Raw genomic sequence first — 19,788 nt, forward strand, 5'->3', positions numbered from 1 at the left:
ATAGCCGTGTAGAAAATGTACACTTTTCTGTTATCAACTAATCAATGTGATCAGTATCGGAATCGACATTGGCCGATCTCACTCACGGAGGATCTGTATCACCCCTAATAACTGCTGATAGATGTCACAACATGGCAGCAAATAATCCAAGTAAATGAAGCTTCTCAAGGTACGCTCACGTACGGTCGGTCCAAGGCACCAAGTTACCACAAGATGGTGCCAAAGCACCAATTCGAATGCATTTTCACACTGCACTTAGCAGGGTACAGCGCTGTCGATTCAACCTTTCATTGTGCACGAACATCGCATCTTGGTGCGGCAGGATGTGCAAGGCAGGCATTTACTTGTGCAGTGCCTCCCATTGGATAGAAATGACGAGGGCGGCATCGAAAGTACGATCTCGGAAAAGGAGGAGAATTTCTACATGCTACATTCTTGCTCTGCATATTTCTGCCGTTACTAGAACTGCAAAATTATTTTGAGTGTCAACAGCAGCTCAATCAATGTACCAGGATGCGTTTGTATGTATTCACACCTGCATAAAAGCAGCACGGACCACCGTGGGGAACAAACCCTGGTTAGCTAAAAGGCGACCAAACAGTGCAGGTGCGAATGGGAGTAGCGATAAATGTCTTTTTTAGAATGTGACTTTGTTTTAATTTATTGATTGGTTATATTAAACGTTTTAAAATGTTCTCAAGGAAATGTACATTATAACAATAACTCGAGTAGACGCGTATTTACCGTATCGTTTGATTTCTTCACTTGTTGCCAGAATGAAGGTAGTTCCAGACCACGCGCAGGGCGGAGTGATATAACACCGCGTGAGAAACGCATGAGGGTAGTGCGCGGCGGAGGCAGCGAGCGAGGGAAAGTGGTGACGAGTCAGAGGGCGAGAGAGACCGCTCCGAGCTTGAACCAGATGGATGTTCGGCGAGCCAGTGTGAGCTCGATGCACCACCATGCCGACATTTGGACTACTTAAAGTACCCAGCAAACCTCCCAAGCTTCGGGATTAATTTGTATTTCTTCGAGGGGAAAGAAAAAAAAGGTACGTGGCATGTTCTTGTCCCGAAGGAGTCCCGTTCCGTGCGGCATAAAGTGCAGAAAAGTTGCGCGTTCGGTCGCCTGTTATGGTTTCGTGAACAAAATCACATCGCTGTTGAGTTGAGACTAAGCCTTGAGGAAAAGTCAATCTATGTGTTTATCTGAAAGCGCTGAGTGGGGTTTCATCGTTCGTTGTTTAAATAAAAGCCCCCCCCCCCATACGATTGGAACAAATTCCTCGCTGGGCTTGTTGCATGAGGTTGATGTTTAGAGTTGGGGGATGGGAATTCAAACTTACTGTTCTTCAAGCGCTTCACTTTTGACATCAATTTAAAAAGCATATTTTAAAACAAGGAAAAACGTTTATCTGCCCAATTCGTGTCCATAAGGAAAAAACCCGAGATTTTTTGTTCTCCTTGTTTGAACTCGGATATTTAAAGTTTTTTCCCCCCTTATATCCGCTCACAATGGACGCCCACGAGCAGCAGATGGTTCTTTTGTACCTGCAGGCTATGTGGTTTCTCATCTAAGGTGAACACAGATTAGCCACACGAGAAAGCAATTTACAATAGTAAATAGTGTGCGGGATTCCAAGATATCTCATTTCTCCTGTAATGATAATTGCTGCTGGCATTTTATGAGCCCGGGAACTACTTTCATGACTGCACAGGGACAGTTAGATAGCGGAATTTCTTTATCATCGTAGCATAATTGATGGAGAGGAATAAGTCTGCGAAATGGAATACATTTGCATAATGGGATCTGTGCGCAACGATGGTTTATGGACAATGTGGAGCGCGCGCACGTTCAGCGAGTGTATGCATAAATGAGCCTACGAGTCATTCTGTACCCCCCCCCCCCCCCCCACACACACACACACGCGCGCGTGCACACACAAGGAACCGATGTGATGTGATGGCTTTTCACAGCACATGTCACACCGTTTATGAAGTGCACATTGCTGAGGAAATGGGATTTTCACACAGCATTGAGGAGTTGAGGCAAAACGTTGTGACATTCACATCTGGATATTATGGATGGTATTGTAGCGTTTTTTGCTCAAACAAACACGTAAAACGGGGGTGGGGGGAGTTTTATTTTGCAAAAAAAACAACAACAACAATCGGGACCCCAACGCACTCTATGCACAGAAATCTTAAAAGCCAGCACCCAAAATGGATTTCTGTGCATGAAAACTATGTGCTTTCACACATGTCGTTTACTTAGGTTGGAATGCGTCCATAGGTGTGGAAACTGTGTCCTGCCCTGTTCAGTTTGTGTTCAGTTTAAGAAAAAAAAAATCCAAGCACAGTTACATGAGTAGCAATGAAATGAGTCTTCACACCCCCGTTTTCATTAAATTCCTTCCAAGCGGTTGTCAATATTTTATGCCACATTCAGCTGGCGTAGGTTCGGTTTTGCTCTTCTGTCACGACATTGTTTCCCAGCCTTTTTTGAACGATGATATGTATACATATAATTTTCAAAATTGGAAACTTTGTGTGGGAATTAAAGGTACTCAGGTTTAAACCATGAATTTACAAAATTCAAGATTGGCTCTTAATGGGGAACTAAAAATATATTTTAGCATGAGTCTGACGAAAACAGCCAGATTTCACTTAAGCGCAATAGCTTTTACTTACGAGCCTTTGCTGAGGCCACTTTTTATTTTTTATTTTTTTTGGTCCTGCAAGGCTAAATGTGGGACTCGTGGTTCAAGCTCTGGATACGCCACTGTTCAGCTAATGCCCCTGTACTGTCTACATGATGAGGATTCTGGAGCCGATCAGCAAGCGAACAGAAAAAAAAGATCACTCACCCAATCAGAAGATGGACCAATCTATTTAAAAAAACAACGTGTTCATTTACTGCGCAGTCCACCCCGCCATTTGCAGGGGATTAGCCCACGAATAGCCAAAAACTGCACATAACTGACGCTCGGTGAAATGCATTGGGAAAAAATAACAATTACACCCTAAAAATTCTCCCAGAAACGCTGATAAACAATCAATACACAGAAAATGAGGGTTGAAACCCACCCCTTCCTTTAAAAAAAAAAAAAAAAAATATTGGGGAAAAAAAGTGAAAAAGATTCGACTGTATATGCTGAGATTATGAACGATGGTAGCCCAGAACGTCCCTGGAATGAACAAGATTGTGTTTGCGGATACAATCAATGACGTCATTGACCAATGGGCAAATTATGACATTGTAACCAATGATCGATTTTGCAAGAAAATGCACAATGTCTCCCATTCCGATCCAACCGATCAGATCTGTGTAAATGTTACTCTTTATCGCACGGATGTCTGCTTATGAGGCAAAAATCCGTTCATATAAACGCTTATATGGATGTTCCCGTCTGTGCAGGCAGCGGCAGCGTCGAAAAAGGTACGATGACGGGACGGTGGGCGCTTTCGCTGGCCTCGCTGCTCCTGCGGCTGGTCTGGACGGCCGGGGCGGCCCCCCTGCACTTCACGCAGCCCGTGTACAACGCCACCATCTACGAGAACTCCGCCGCCAAGACCTACCTCGAGAGCCACATCAAGATGGGGATCGACGTCACCGACCCCGCCTGGGAGATACGCTACAAAATCATCTCCGGGGATAACGAGAACTTGTTCAAGGCCGAGGACTACCCGCTGGGAGATTTTAGCTTTTTGCGCATTAGAACCAAAGGGGGCAGCACAGCTATCCTCAACCGGGAGGTTCGAGACCACTACGTGCTGACTGTGAAAGCGTCCGAGAGGGGCACCGACGCGGAGTGCCGCGCCCAGGTCAGAGTGCAGGTCCTGGACACCAATGATTTGAGGCCGCTCTTCTCGCCGACCTCGTACAGCATCTCGCTCCCCGAAAACACGGCCATACGCGGCAGCGTGGCCAAGGTGACGGCGACGGACGCCGACATCGGTACGAATGGGGAGTACTATTACAGTTTCCGCGAGTGGACGGACATGTTCGCGGTGCACCCGACCAGCGGCGTGGTGACGCTCACCGGCCGGCTGGACTACTCTGAGACCAAGCTGTATGAGCTCGAGATCCTGGCAGTGGACCGCGGCATGAAGCTTTACGGAAGCAGCGGCTTCAGCAGCACGGCCAGGCTGACGGTACGGGTGGAGCAGGCCAATGAGAACGCACCCGTCGTCGCCGCCGTCACCCTGACGCCCTCGGACGCCGACCCCGACCCCACGTACGCCATTGTGACGGTGGAGGACAGCGACCCGGGACCCAACGGGGAGATCGCGTCGCTTAGTATTGTCGCCGGCGACCCGCTCCAGCAGTTCAGGGCTGTGAGAACCAGCCCGGGGAGCAAGGAGTATAAAATAAAAGCGGTGAAGAACGTGGACTGGGAGAGCCAGCCTTTTGGGTATAATCTCACTCTGCAGGCAAAGGACAAGGGAAGCCCGCCTCGGTTTTCCTCAGCCAAACTGGTGCAAGTCACTTCCCCTCAGTTCAAAACGGGACCCCCTGTCTTTGAAAAGGCCGTTTACAGAGTCAACCTGAGCGAATTTGCCCCCGTTCACACGCCTGTTGTCATGGTGACCGCTCTCCCAAAGCACCCTCGGCTCAGATACGCTTTCGGCCACAAAACGGACCGATTTGCCATCAACCCCGACACCGGCTTGATCAGCACAGCGGCGCCGATCGGCGCCAACGCGGCTGTCCGCTTCGAACTGGACGTGACGGCGAGTGGCGGGAAAGCGGCAACAAAAGTCATCGTGGACGTCATCGACGTGAATAACAACGCGCCCGAGTTCCGGCAGACGTCGTACAGGGCCGGCGTTGATGAAAACGCGCCCGTCGGGACCAGTGTGGTGACGGTGAAGGCCGTCGACCCGGACCGGGGCGAGAACGGCTACGTGACGTACAGCATCGCCAATATCGACCCGCAGCCGTTCGTCATTGACTATTTCTCGGGCGTCATCAGCACCTCGGAGCTGCTCGATTACGAGCTCGTGCCCCGGATTTACAGTCTCAAAGTCAGAGCCTCGGACTGGGGATCCCCCTTTCGGCGAGAGGCGGAAGCCGTCGTCACCGTGACACTGAACAACCTCAATGACAACCGGCCGCTGTTCGAAAATGTGGACTGTGACGTCACCGTGCCGAGAGACCACGGCGTGGGTGAGCAGATCACCACCGTGTCGGCCATCGACGCCGACGAGCTGCAGCTCGTGCGCTACTACGTCCAATCCGGGGACGACCTGGATCTGTTTGAGCTGAACTCCAACTCTGGCGTGCTTTCCCTCCGGAACACGCTGAGCGAGGGCGAGGCGGCGAAAAGGTCCTTTCACAGTTTGCGGATCGTGGCGAGCGACGGCGAACGCGAGACGCAACCCATGTACATGAACGTAACGGTCATAACTGCCCGGACGCCCGTGCAGGTGAAGTGCGTCGAAACCGGGGTGGCGACCATGTTGGCCGAGAAGCTGCTCCAGGGCAGCAAGGTCCACGCGCAGGCCGAGCCCGACGACCACTTCGTGGACATTCACTCCATCAACCGCCACGCGCCGCGCTTTGCCGAGTCCTTCCCCGCCTCCGTGGAAGTCAGGGAGGACCTCCCCGTCGGGGGCCGCATCGCTCATTTAGGTGCCGCCGACGCGGACAGTGGCTTCAATGGGAAGCTCGTGTACGTCATCTCGGGAGGTGACGCGGAGAGTCGCTTCCTCGTCGAGATGGAGACGGGCTGGCTTTCGGTTTATTCGCCTCTCGACAGGGAAACGAAAGACCGTTACACGCTCAATGTCACGGTCTACGACCTCGGCATTCCGCAGAAGTCCTCCTCGCGGCTGCTCGATGTCCAGATCTCGGACGCCAACGACAATATCCCGCGTTTTTTGCAGGAGTCCTACTCTGTGGAAATTAGCGAGAGCACTCCGGTGGGCACGGAAATTATCCAGGTGGACTCGACGGATCGGGATCAAGGCGAGAACGGCGCGGTGAGGTACTCGATTTTGGGCGGCGCGGATCACTTTGCTATCAACGCCGAGTCCGGCGTGGTGACGGTCGCCAAGCCGCTGGATCGCGAGCTGCGTCCGGTGTACGACTTGAAGATTGCGGCCCGTGACCTGGCCGAAAAGGAGCCCCGGCTCGTGTCCGCCGTGCCGCTGAGGATCACGCTGGAGGACGTGAACGACAACCCGCCGAAATTCGTCCCCCCCAATTACCGCATCAAGGTGAGGGAGGACCTCCCCGTCGGCACGGTGGTCATGTGGCTGGAGGCCCACGACCCCGATGTCGGGCCCTCGAGTCAGATCCGCTACGGCCTGATGGACAACGGGGATGGAAACTTTGAAGTGGACAAGCTGAGTGGGGCCGTGCGGATCGTGCGGAATTTGGACTACGAGACCAAGCAGGTGTACAACCTGACGGCAAAGGCCAAGGACAAAGGCAAGCCCGTGTCGTTGTCGTCCACTTGCTTCGTGGAGGTGGACGTGGTGGACGTCAACGAAAACCTCTACCGGCCGGTGTTCCGCTCCTTCGTGGAGAAAGGATTTATCAAGGAGGACGCCGTTGTCGGGTCTTCCGTCATGACGGTGAGAGCCGAGGACGAGGACAAAGGCCGAGACGGAGAGATCCGATACTCCATCCGCGACGGTTCCGGCCTGGGGATATTCACCATTGATGAGGAAACCGGTAAGTCATTTTGTGTTTCTCGACAACTCGGCCTTTGGAATACGCAGGCGTCCGTTCGGGATGATTGGCGTGCAACAATGAGGTGAAGGGAGGATTCCTGCTTCTGCTCTCTTTTGAAGCATTGGAAGCAGGGGGGGCAGCTGCACGCCAGACCTGAGCAGACATTCTTTGCAGTGGCCGTGGAAAGACTTTCTCCCTCAATCTTTTCAGATTGCAGTATAAAATATTGTTTGGTGGGATTCTTTCGTCGTGGCCCCGCTGCCTAGTAATCATTTTAACAGCTGAGTCAAATTAGCACCAAAATAAGCAGTCTGGAATTCCAGGAGTTCCGACAGCACCCACGCCTTCCCCCCCATGCAACCTCACAACCAGCAGATTTGGTTGTTTTGGAGCTTGCTTGTTACCTCCTTAAAGCCACTTTTGGTGTGGCAAGACCAGATTTCATACAGTCCTAAGTAAAAGTTTTAGACCACCACGAGCGTTTTTTTTAATGATCATTGGAAACGACGAACTGTAGGACAGATTGTAGAATAAAGTAAGACGTTCACAACTGATTGTTGCTGGGAGATTTGTGGGTTAAAGGGAAAAAAGCCTTTAGGGCTGATAAATTTAGTGAGGGTCAGGATGAAGATACAGGACTGCATTTTTTTTTTCAAGCCAACACAAATTTTGTATCATTTGAGAATATGCAACTGAGATTGTTTTGAAGGATCATATAGGAGGTACAAAACTGACAGGTCTGGAACAAGAAAAATACGTTTAAGACCACCAAAGGCTTTTTTTTTTTTTTAACGCCCTTTTCTAAACACAAGATAACAGTGATCGCAGGATTGAGTAAGAAACTGCTAAACTAATTGTAGTGGGGTGACGTATTAGCCAAGGAAAATTCCTCCAAGGGCCAATCATATTAGTGAGTTTCTGGGTAAATGTGCCTGAATGTAGTACCGTGTACAATGTCTCAGACCACCCATATGTTTTTATGATCTTTGGTGAGGAGGAGGACTGCTACAGATAGCAAGATGATGTAAGCCATTCATTATTGATTGCAGAGGGTCGGTGGGCCAGGGGGAAGAAAAAAAAAACCTCGGGGCCTCATCCTTTTGGTGAGGGTCTGTACGGACTATCGAGATACACAAACATTGTAAAATCTTAGACCACCACCAGATCTTTTCTGATATTTGTTAGATAGTCGGAAAGGCACAGCCATAAGACATACAAAATGATTGTGTTAGGGGTTGTGCATGGGTCAAGGAAAGTCCCGGAGTAGCTTGTACTCTTGGTGAAGGTCTGGATAAAGTTGCTGTGCTGGTGAAGTGAGCAAAAAGTCTTGAGACTACTACTTTTTTCAATGACCTCTGCTATGTCAACATCAAAACAAATAGCAGGATCAATGTTGGTTTCACTGAATCTTTTTTTTTTTCATGGGGGGGGGCCGGGAGGCGGGGTCTTGAGGGGCTAAGCCTTTTGTGAGGATCTGGATCAAGACAGAAAAACATATGCAAAGTGAGTCCCGATGGCATCAGGACAAGCAGATGGACGGCCAAATTGACCACTTTTGCCCCCGACATTTCATAAACGGTGGAGTTTTGCGCTCCTGTGACATTGCACGTTTGTGACGCAAATGTAATAGAGGCCCAAGACAGTAATTAAAACGCGTAGCCATGCACTTTTTCTAGATTTGTTTCGCTTTGGATTCTGAATTGGATACACGTGTGAATTTTTCCACAGACCTTTTCCTTTGGGAAATGTTGGCTCTCAGATCGGTATATTTAGCATCTCATGACGACGGGGCGGCGGTGGGACGCGTGGGGGTTGTTGCGCGTGTCAGCTGTGGTGTGTTTGCCCCCCCCCCCCCCCCCCAGGTCATAATGCAGTGTAATGTTGTTTTACGAGCGAGCGGATAACCGGCATGCTCGCGGTTTTATTGGTTTCTTCCGCTTTCACGCAACAGTTGTCTTCCCCGGTGTGAACTGCAAAATTGACGGATGGCATGACATTCGTTACACCTGTTTGAATCTCAGATCCATCGACCCTGATTTGATTTCCTGTCTTAGATCCTGATGCTAATCTTAAATTGATTATCAGAGTTATATTGATTGCGTTGTCCATGAGGGTTGGGCTGCAATGTCGTTGATTATATCCGGGATCAGCGGGCGACCGAATGCGGCCGAGGCGGTCATACCTCCTGCGAGGTTGGCCAGAATGAAGGGTGTGGTTTGTTTGGCGAGCAAAAAGCACAGCAAGGAAAGTGGCTATGTGCAGCTCGGCTATATATATATATATATATATATATATATATATATATATATATATATATGCAGAGCCACAGCTGCATCTTGTGCCCAGAATTGTTCAAAATTAGAAAACCGACCAATAAATAAATAAATAAAACCCCAAAAGAGCAAAGAAATCCCAGGAACCACACACCTTGTGCCTCCACCCCCCAACACACAAATTTTAATGGGGGGGGACCCATTCGACAATTTTTTTTTTTAAACTTCTCTCTGCCATTGACTCACATTTAACTGCTTGTTTTGTCTAGCTACCTTTCCCACTTTTCATAGCGCAACATTCATGAGGATGAACACATTTTCAGCGGTCATCAAGCATGACAGATGTGCTCTTGTAACCAGGGCCGTGCACAAGTTGGCGGTGACTCAAATTGAGATCCGAATCGGCCGTTAAAAAGTAAAATTTTCGGATTCGAGTTAGAAGGGGGTCATCAATTTTTGTCCTGTGTATTGTCTCAGAAGCATGTTTGGGTGGCACTTTTGTCTCAGTGGGATGTACTGAATGTAAATCAGGAGTCCACATGCATCCACGTCCGCTACATTTGCCCATGTATGCCTGGGTATGGAAATATTTGGCCAGCTACTGATCATACAATTCCAAAATTGTTCAGCGGTAGGTAAGTCCATAAAGCCCAGCCAGGCACTGTGCCAATGACTTTGTCTATGTTAATCTCACGCCGTCACAGCAGCATCCAAAGTGTTTGGCCACTTACCTGACTGGTGATGACAGGCTAGCTTAGCGATAGCTAGCTTAGCGATAGCTAGCTAGCGCGACCAACGCAAGCCAAACAGCCTAACATTGGCTAAGCACAACAAGGGATCACGGAAGTCGAAGTCAACTGTTTTCTACTGGTGAAGGAAAACCTTTCAGTGCTGCGTCAGGTTTTTCTTTGTCCAAAAAATAAAAGGTGTAATCTGTTCATTTCTGCGTGAATCGAGATGCCCGATTGTTTCATGTATGCATTGCCCTTTCTTCCCGTGCTAATATATGCATTGCCCTTTCACTCAGCATGCCGTCAAGACATTCCTTTGCGAAGCTATTATTGTATTTTCCATTGCAGTTGAAAAAAAAAAAGCCTGTCCTTGGCTTCCCCCCAGCCCCTCCCCGCCCCCTTCTAGCTGCAAACCTCAAACTTTTTAGTCTGGCCCGTAATGGATAGATGTGGTATTAAGCACCCTTCCTCTTTATTTAGCGCTTAGATAAACTCCCCAGAGACCTCAAAGTGCCACCTGAATCCAATCCAAACAGTGCTGCCGCTTGAGTGCCGTTGCCGTGGAGACGGCGGCAGGAATGCACGCGACGGGACAAAGTTGATTGCCGGCCGCTAAACGAAAAGCACACATTGGTCATTAAAAGGATGCAGCGGCAGTTCTCAGCCCGACCCCATGAACGCTTCTTTAAAAAAATAATAATAATTTTTAATCTTGCTGCACAGGAAGAAAGTGTTGTTCATTTGCCTATTACTCCAGGTCATGCTTGACTCATAGCCCCCCCCCCCACCCACTCCTTTCAGTGTCATTTAGTCAGAATCATGATTAAATATTCAACTGAAAGTACAAAGACCAAATTTTATGGTATTTGTGATCCCCTTCCGGCTTGTTTTAATGTTCCTTTTTTCTGATTGGTGTAGTTTCTCCACGATAGACGCGAGTAGTATGAGGCTCACATTTGAGAAACGAGGGGCTGAAATAATGACTAAAGGATAATGTCAAATTGGGAGAGAACGTTATAATGGCGTTGAAAAACTGGTGAAAGTAAATTCATGACCGTAAACCAAGACGACTACCAGAAAAAGTAATTTTGCAAGAATTGTTTTGTATATGAAGTGGTAATTTTGTATGTAAAAAAAAAAATAAATTCTTACTCTATAAGAAAAAAGTTGCCATTTTTACGGGGTGGAATCACTTTTTAGCAAGTAAAGTTGTAATGTTCAGAGTATAAATTGTCCATTTACACAAAATTTGAGAATATCATGGTAATACCTTGATCATTATCATGAAAGGGAATATTGCCATTGAAACTGAAGTTTTGTACAGGTGTAGTTTTATTTTTGTTGACGTAGCTGCTGAAACCCATAACTTTCCGTTTTTCTTCTTTTTGGTGCAGACCACATACTTTTGTGTCCTTGCCATGTTTGCAAAAAAAGCGATGCGTGGTTCCGCTGAAAAAGCGGGCTAAGGAAGTAATCCTAAATCCACGCTTACTGTACATGGTTTAAGATTAACATATACAGTATCCTCTAAGCCAGCCGGAAAATGTGTGTGTGTCTGTGTGTGAGTGTTATTCCTTTTTTAAAATATGTATTCCTATACTTAGCGTTGTGTTTACTTCAGCACTAACGGATGTATACAGGTGGTGGTGGTGAGCTCGGCTCCCGGCGGACTAAAGAACACTGTCCGGTGTTATAGGCTAGCAGCGGGGCTTCGTCTCAGAGGCCATCTCGAGTGGAATTAAAAGGCCATTTTATATATTTAGAGGAGAGGTAAACTTGTTCAGCCGGCGATCACAAGGCTGGCCGGCATGCTACGTAACTGCGTTAAATCAGAAGGCAAACTGATTTTTTGGTTGGTTTTTTTTCTTTTCTTTTTCTTCTTCTTCCCCAAGCCTGCCAGTTCACTTGCGGTCAAGGCACAGGCGAACAATTGTTTGTTGTATTATTAATGCTGCTGTTTGTTGTGGTTGTAAAAGGAAATTTAATATTCACTTTCATTTTGGGGCTATATGTAACTTTTTTTCCTTGAAGAAAAGCAATGAATAAAGAAAAGGGAGCGGGGTCAAAATCAATCAAGAAGAACACGCAGAGGGACCAACTGTGCATAAACAAATGGGCTTTCTTGCACTGCTGCCTGCTGATACGCATTGTGGAAATTGCAATGTTAATTCCGGGAAAATTAGCTGAAGCTTACTTAATGTAGATCGCTAGAATGCCATCACGTTGATAGCTGGAATGCTTCTACAGGAGTAAGAAAGCCGCTTGAGTACGGGAAGTGCACAAATAGATTGAAAAGAATTTAGCATCAGGTCGGCGGGTCCTATTTTAAGTGAGAACTGATGAAATGCTATCGTGCTAATAGCTATTCTAACATATTGCAAGCATACCAACCAGGGCCCATTAGGTGCCAAGACAGATCCTTCAGAATTTCACACTCAGCCCTGTAGTCGGGTACTTTTTCAATCTGGCAATTGCCCGAATGCTAACATGCTAACAGTTGTTATTCTCACACATAGCAAGATGGCCAGCCTGTGGATGGAAACTGGTGAGGCAGACCAACCAAGCTTTTACACCTAGACCTGTGGTCTGGTACTATTTCAAATGAGAAGTAATAAAATGCTAACTTGCTAACATTTGGTATGGTAACATACATCTAGATAGCAGCCTGAGCGTCAAACATATGTTGAGCTCTTGGTTTTCGGCCGTCGCCGCAAACGTTCTGCAGACGTTTGTCAGGAGAATTCTCGATGAACGTTTGCGACATTGGATGAACCCTGACGAGAACCAGCCTTCACCACCTTCACCAACGCTCGCAAAGGTTCGCCCCCTCCGTGCGAACGGTCTTAAGGCATGTCCATAAGAATTGGCAGAGCCTGAAGAATTTCTTGTCAGGCTCAGAAAACAGATGAGCCGTGACGTGACATTCGCAATGCGAGCCCGAGGGCAGTTTGGGCAGCACCCTGTTGAATGGAAATACTTGGATTAATCTTGATTTAATTTTTATTTAATTTAACTCTTATTCCATACACAAATTAATCGGAATAACTGATTAATTAATTATTATTATTATTAGTATTTTTTTCGCATTCAGGTGTCCTTCAATCTTTTAGCGCCATTGCTCAATTTAAAATTCTCCAAATCCTCTGATTTCAGCCTCTCAACTGTAAATGTTTTCAGATTTTGGTCGTCTTTTATTTAAACAGACTTTTGTGTTTAAGCAAAATAGGAGAATGGCTAATGTCTGCTTTTACTTTTTGAAAACTTTGACTCAAGTCTGACATGTAATGGATTCATAATGAATTAATGGAAGTTGTTCGAGACAATTCACTCTGTTTTGAAAATAATTATTTGCAGCCGCGGTATGTTCACATGACATGTAGTTGAACCTGAAGCAACCCGCGAAGTGAATATGAAACTGGTAGCCCTTGGCATCGATCACGATCCACCTCATGAATTATAAGACCTTAATCCCAATAAGCTTCATGTTTGAAGCATGGCGCTTAGCTGCAAGAAGTCTGGGAACTCTTTGGAAGTCTGGGGGACCTTTGAGAACGTGAAGTTGCCCGGGAACGCCGGGGTTCACTTCAGGCCTTTTACCTAGTCTCCCCCCCCAACACGCTTGCAGAATGTGAAGCATTTCAGCAGGTCTGCGGCACAGAGACGACGAGGCTGCTTTATGGACGCATGTGAGCGGGAGGCCCGGGGAGGCTCGGGGAATGCGGGTTGTAAGGCGGGCCAGCGGCGTTAGCGCAGTTCAAAGCCGCGTCCCAATGCCTTGCTGCAAACAAGGAAGCGTTTCTGTTTCATCCCGACTCGCTCTACCTTACCCGTGTGGCTTGTTTGAATGAGGCCTTTGTGTGTGTGTGTGTGTGTGTGTGTGTGTGTTTGTGTGTGTGTGTGTGCGTGTGCGTGTGCGTGTATGCGTGTCAGTATAGTGTACACATGTAAAAAAAAAAATGGCTGCAGGTCATGACAGTTCACATCTCGCTAAGCTCAGGTAACTTTGAATAACAAAGCCTCAGGGAATGCGAGCGCAAAAAAAGAAGCGGAAAGCAAATCTGGTTTTGTCTCGTTCTTCTTTTCTCCTGGCCTAAAGGCAGGTCTCTTTTTTTTTCTTCTACTAACGGGCTAGGATAGCGGTGCGGAATGGGCGCGGCGAATGAATTCACGTGCTTTGTTCGTAAACTATTCAGTCAGGGTGGGAAGGATCAGGTGTCACCGCCAGCGGTCCACGTACCACACTGGAGTAACATTCCAGCTTTTTGGAGTACCCGTGCAACTTTATTTGTATAAGATGAGAACTTTTTCCTCGTGACTTTGACTTTTCTGCTACCTTTTTTTTTTCTCATCAGATCACAACCGCCCTTGTTGAGGCTTTGTGGCTGCTCAACTTTTTGGGAGGGGGGAGAAAGCCAAAGAAAAAGTCGAGTCTAGTGCGGCAGTTCTCGATGATTTGACTCGTTTATGACATCAGGTCAATCCATGAAAGCCAGTTCGTCCTCCCTTCTGAACTCGATTCAACTCATGCACTAAGAATGCTACGCGCATGCATTTGCACCTTTTGGTCTGTCCGTTCGACCGTCCCTCTCCTCCTTCAGCTTTTTATGACCTGAAGCCACAACTATTTGTCTCCTCTCACTTCCAAATCCTGGCTGTTGTCAATCAACAAAAACGACACCCTCTGTTAACTATTTATGTCACCTGAAAAGTATAAAGTCATATTTTTCTTTTTTTTCCCGGCCCTTTTATATCATGCATGTGTTTGTTTGTTTTTAAAATTATTTATTTGTATATTTGAGCTTTTGGCACGTTTAATTGTGGGCGGGGGGGCTTAGTTCCAAAAAAAAAATCACTCGAGGAATACGAAAGTGTTGCTCAAAGGCCAAACACGAGGGCAGAATTAATATTCTGGGTTTGTGAAATTTGATGGATTATGTTTCAGTCATTTTTGGATTACACAATTTTTTTTTCTTCCTGAAATGGAGTTTTAGGGCATTGAGAGATTTCAGTCTTCAAGATTCTGCTTTTCAAATACAATAATTTATGACGAACCCTTAAAGTGGACATCGACGCGAACGCAATGTAAAAAGAATCTAAACTGAAAACAGGCTAAAGCATTTCACACCAAGCCAAAAGTTGATCTTTGCGTTTCTTTATTGTTCCTGTTAAATTAAGATGAAAATCGAAATATTTTCACTGACATGAATTTATGACATGCCTAGATTAAAAATCGGGCAATAGAAAAAAACCACAGTAAAATAATTCATCCAACTAAAGCACCGGTGCACTGTTGCTTTAATTAGTAATATTTCCTCCTCCCATTTTAGCTGAATTCCGAATCGTACGAGCGCACTCGAGGTTGCGCTGCACAATTACAGAAACTCTTTGACCGTTGACATCAACGTGAGTGGCCGAACATCCATCTTGTCAATCAAGTACTGACTCCGGCCTCCGTGAAATGTTTCCCTTGCCTTTGACTCGTCATATTCCACTCAGTCACGTGTCTCCAAAGCCCCAGCCCGTCCTCGCCGCTTGGTCTTTCTTTGACTTTGCGCAGGTGCCCATCCTCCACTCGCCTCGTTTGCAGCTGACGCCATTGTCTGTGGGTGCAATTCACGCGGTAGCGCTTTTGTTTGCTCAGCTGAAGTCCATCGCCCCCGCATGGCAGTAAAACAACCTTCCCTGCCGGCGAATGTAAACAGCGCACTTGTTGATACTATTGCGTGTTGACACCCAGACCTAACTTCTGCAATCTTCTTTTATGGTTTTCAAGGTTTTCGTATCGTATAAATGATGTCCTCCAAGCCTTGTTGAGTGTGTATCATGCTGCATGTGATGCAAGTGAAAAAGTAGGAAGTTAAATCATTCATTTAAATGGCCAAAAAAAGAAAAATAATCAAAAAGACAAGGCTAAAACATGCAAAGTGTTTTGCGAGACTAGTGTCGCATTTTCCGCGCTTTTTGCGCCAAATTGTAGGTCTTAAACAACTGTCATGGTCGCTGTACGCCAACCTCTGGAAATGCATCATAAACGCAGATCTCCGTTTATGGGAGGTAAGGTTAGCAACAGAAAAAATACATAAAATTTAAAACAAAAAGAAAGAAATAAAAATAGACTTTCATGAAGCTTTTATTCAATTTAACCTCTAAAATTTTGTTAGAACAGGGGTCCAAATTAGGGGTGGAACGCTTTTTGAAAAACGACAAAACCGGTCGGTTCAACCATTTCGGTTCAATCCGAGTTATTCCGTTGGTTCACGTAATTATCATTAGGTCGAAAGTACTCGATACACATAATCATGATTCAATTCATGTCAGATGTGGTTTACGACACCTGCATCATTTAAGACTTATTTAATCATTTGAATTTTTATGAAGGAGGGTTTTTATAAGATCGGTGTTTTGCGTGTACGTTTTGGTAAAGTTTCACTGAACCTAAAGTAAACCAACTGTGTATTGATTAAAAACACACACACACAAAACAAGTATAAAAGTTTACAGAAAAATACACAATATCAACCAAGGCTTAAACATTTTTAAAAAAATCACTTCCACTTCCGAAAAATCTCTTTCCCAAATGGCTGTGGCTAAATTCCCGATATGACCTTGTTTCTTTAGGTATCATCCGAACGCAAGAGCTGCTGGACCACGAGAGCACTCCCCACTACTGGCTGACAGTCTACGCCATGGATCGAGGCGTGGTTCCCCTCTCCGCCTTCGTGGAGGTCTACGTCGAAGTGCAGGACGTCAACGATAACGCGCCCCAAGCGTCGGAACCCGTCTACTACCCCTCTGTGATGGAGAACTCCCCTAAGGACGTGTCCATCATCCAGATAGAGGCGCTGGACCCGGATGCTAAGTCTAGCGATAAACTCAGCTATAAGATCACCAGCGGTAATCCGCAAGGCTTCTTTGCCATCAATTCCAAGACAGGTAAGACTGCTGTTGCTTTTGAGGGGAGATTTGGGGGGGGGGGGGGCTACATGGATTCGTACTTGTCTCTTATTTTTGTTCAAGGCGTCATGTAGGCGATTAGCGTTTTTAAGGTCTGCCGTGGTTTTGTAAACTCAAGGTTTCAATTGCCGCTAAAATACATATTTGTACCTTTTGGCCCTAAACGATTGGGTTTTTGCTAACTTATTTTGACATTTTGGCATGAAATGAGTTAATATGTATTGTCGCAAAGGTAAAAAAAAAGACGACAACAAAAGCACCGTGCCAGCGGGTACTAGTTGGCACCAAGGACAACATGCACCAGCACATGATTTGGTCGCACCCTTTTTTGGGTGGTTCCAGCAAGACCATGCACGATGATGAATAGCTGTTTTAATTAGCATACCACAGTTTCATAGCAACACTGACAATGACTCTAGTTGTTCTATTTGACTTGAGAAATCCTGTATTTCAAAACACATTCCCCACAGTTACAGGGCAGAAAATAGAAATCATAATTCAGGCATTGGCATGTCAGAAAATCAACAAAAATGTCCAGTTTTGTTTTCCAGTAAGTAAATGCAGATGTTTGTCAATGTTTTATTATGGAGAGCGGGAAAAGATTAAGATTAAGATTAAGATATCCGTTATTTGTCCCGCAATGGGGAAATTACAATCAGAATTCAGAAAGGAAAAACGCTGGGTAGGGAGAGGGAAAAAAAAACACGCTCGAACTATCCTCTTCCGAGGATAATTTAAGTCCAGGATAAAAAAAATATATACTGAGTTTGCTTTCATGGAGGACGACAGAAATCTCAGAACGTTTACTTTGTACTACTGAGAGACTGCCATTCTGTGGGTTTGGTCACTTTTAAATTGCTGCTGTGAATCGGGAATTTCTCCATTGCGAGACTAATAAAGGTTTTCTTATCTTATCTTAAATGAATAATAGATGAGCAAAAATATTTGTGATTAATTTGCTAATCGTTTAGTTATCGATTAATCACTGCACCTCTCCTTTTCTTAAATACATATCGTTTCAGAATTTAAAGTCTTTTTTTTTTCTTTTGCTGTAGCTGGGTCACAATTCACATTATACGTTCACACATATTACACTTGTCGTCAAATCAACGTGCCTGTGCGAATACCTCGCATCTATTCATTTATGAAAATGAAAAAGCAATTTAGTTTTTTCTTATACCGGGCCGTGCCGGAGGGCTCCTCTCTCCGCTCCAAAAGTGCCTTTTCTCATGCGGCGCTTTGCAAATGGCGTGACCGTTAATATTACATCGGCTTCTTACGAACCCGCCCCGTACCCTCTACACTGCGTCGTCACTTGCATGTTTGTGATCTTGTGTGGGTGGTCTTCCCCCACTCTCCCTCCCAAAAGGTAGTCGCGTCAACACAAGCTGCAGAGTTATTTTTGTTACAACTGCCAAACGTGCACTTTCTGACCAAATAAGGATGGTAGAGCATTAGTAGCGCACCTCCTTCTCCCCAAACGGGCCTGGCATAAATCGTGCTTGGGAATTCCCAACTAGACGGAGGAAGTAATTAATGCAAGAGCACGCTCACTTTAATTTGCCCGTCTTTGGTGGCTGATTAAATGTGTCAGGTTGGCGAATAGAGGAGGGGGGAAAAAAAGTGTTTGCGCCCCCATAGGAAGAAGTCATGCCCATTGAATTCATTTCGTCCAGAAGTAAACTGGAAGCAAACGTCATTTGTCATAAAAGTGTAAAAAGTTGTTAACCACTGCGAAATTTAGCTGGAAACATATTTTTCCGTGAAGAATCATTCAAAAAAAAAAATCAAATTGTGATTTTAGCCCCTCAACCTCCCTACTCAATATTGCGATTAAATTTTTTTCAGGGTGCTCTTCCTATTTCTTTATTTTTTGTCTTTATTTTATTAACAATCACAATAAATTCATATGTATTACCGTACTATCTTAAAAAAAATCAGATTTATGACACATCAATGTTTTGGTCTTTAAAGGTGAATCTTTTCGAGGATTTACCGTGAAAAAGGAAGTGCAAGGACTATATATACACACATATATATATATATATATATATATATATATGCTCGATGCGTCAATGTGACACGACAACCGCATATTGCCAGTTTCTGAAAATGTTTAAATTTACCGCATGCGAGGCCTTTTTTTTTTCCCATAATGACACGTTCTAAATCTGCGTCCAGGGCCCCCAGTCTTGGCGTTCATGCAAAGCTTGTCAACCAAAGGGTGGGAAAATAAATGAAAGCCAAAGCCTATGTTTTGTGTGCGTGCATGTGCCCCTTCGGCGTGTGTTTCCGAGCTAACAAGCTAGTCGCGCTCCTTCATCCACTACGGCCGTAAGGCTTCAAAGCCGCCAAGGCTTTTCTCGACGCCTTGGGTGGTGGTAGTGGTGGTGGCTGCTCCGCACTCGCCGCTTTTAAGAAGGCCCGGGTCTCCTTTATGGTACCGTCTCTGACCAGCAAAGGACAGAACAGCTCACTTCAGATGCGACTTGAAAAGAGGCAGGAGTAGCTGGAGTGGAAGTAGCTGGGCTTAAAAACATTGACATTTTGGGGTGACTTCACTTCTGTTGGCAGCTTATTCAATTTGAGCGCGGCATAACCGCTAAATGCTGCTTCACCCTGTTTGCTTTGAACTCGAGACGGCAAAAATTTCCGGTGGTCTGCAGCACCTAAAGCCCTACTGGGTTAATATTAAATCGGCATTTATTTAATGCTTTCGGGACCCAAATCAATCTGTGATTTATAGACCAGTGGCAAAACTTTAAACTGGGAGAGCCAGTGTAAAGAACAAAAAGCACTACACTAGAACGGCCTTATAACAGGCATTGCGACGATGGGGCTGCGCCAACTTTGTCACGATTTTTAAAGGGGAAAAGCAGTCCTACAACATAAAAACAATGTCGCTCAGCAGGCAGTGTGTCAATATTTTATTATTATTATTTTTTGCATTCAAATGTCATTTGCTTTGAACGGTTACATATGAGTGGTGCTGGGGGTAGGGGTACGTCAAGGGCGTGGTGTGTGTCTCGGAAAAACTTGGATAAAAGGTGGCTCTACATTGTAAAATCAACATTGCAAAATGGGGTTTGGCCAGTTTTCTTTTTGTTTTGCAGGTTGCTGGGCACTCTGTTGCCAACTCTGCCCGTGGT

General features: G+C 45.8%; 1 protein-coding gene across 6 annotated transcripts in view; it reads left to right on the forward strand.

The window, feature by feature from the left end:
• The first annotated feature begins 886 nt into the window (after window positions 1-886).
• Window positions 887-19,788, forward strand: part of fat1a (FAT atypical cadherin 1a) — a 59,557-nt gene continuing 40,655 nt past the window's right edge. For all 6 annotated transcript variants that reach the window (XR_015101748.1, XR_015101747.1, XM_086119251.1 and 3 more), the window contains exons 1-3: window positions 887-1,051; window positions 3,418-6,681; window positions 16,304-16,618. Coding sequence is in view for 4 of the 6 variants with exons in the window: in XM_086119251.1 (XP_085975377.1) it covers window positions 3,444-6,681; window positions 16,304-16,618 (3,553 nt within the window). In the remaining 2 variants the exon portion in view is untranslated. The remainder of the gene's footprint in view (window positions 1,052-3,417; window positions 6,682-16,303; window positions 16,619-19,788) is intronic.

The sequence above is a fragment of the Hippocampus guttulatus genome, chromosome 9, assembly GCF_054856545.1.
Source record: "Hippocampus guttulatus isolate MCC_2025c chromosome 9, RoL_Hgut_1.0, whole genome shotgun sequence".
Classification (NCBI taxonomy): domain Eukaryota; kingdom Metazoa; phylum Chordata; class Actinopteri; order Syngnathiformes; family Syngnathidae; genus Hippocampus; species Hippocampus guttulatus.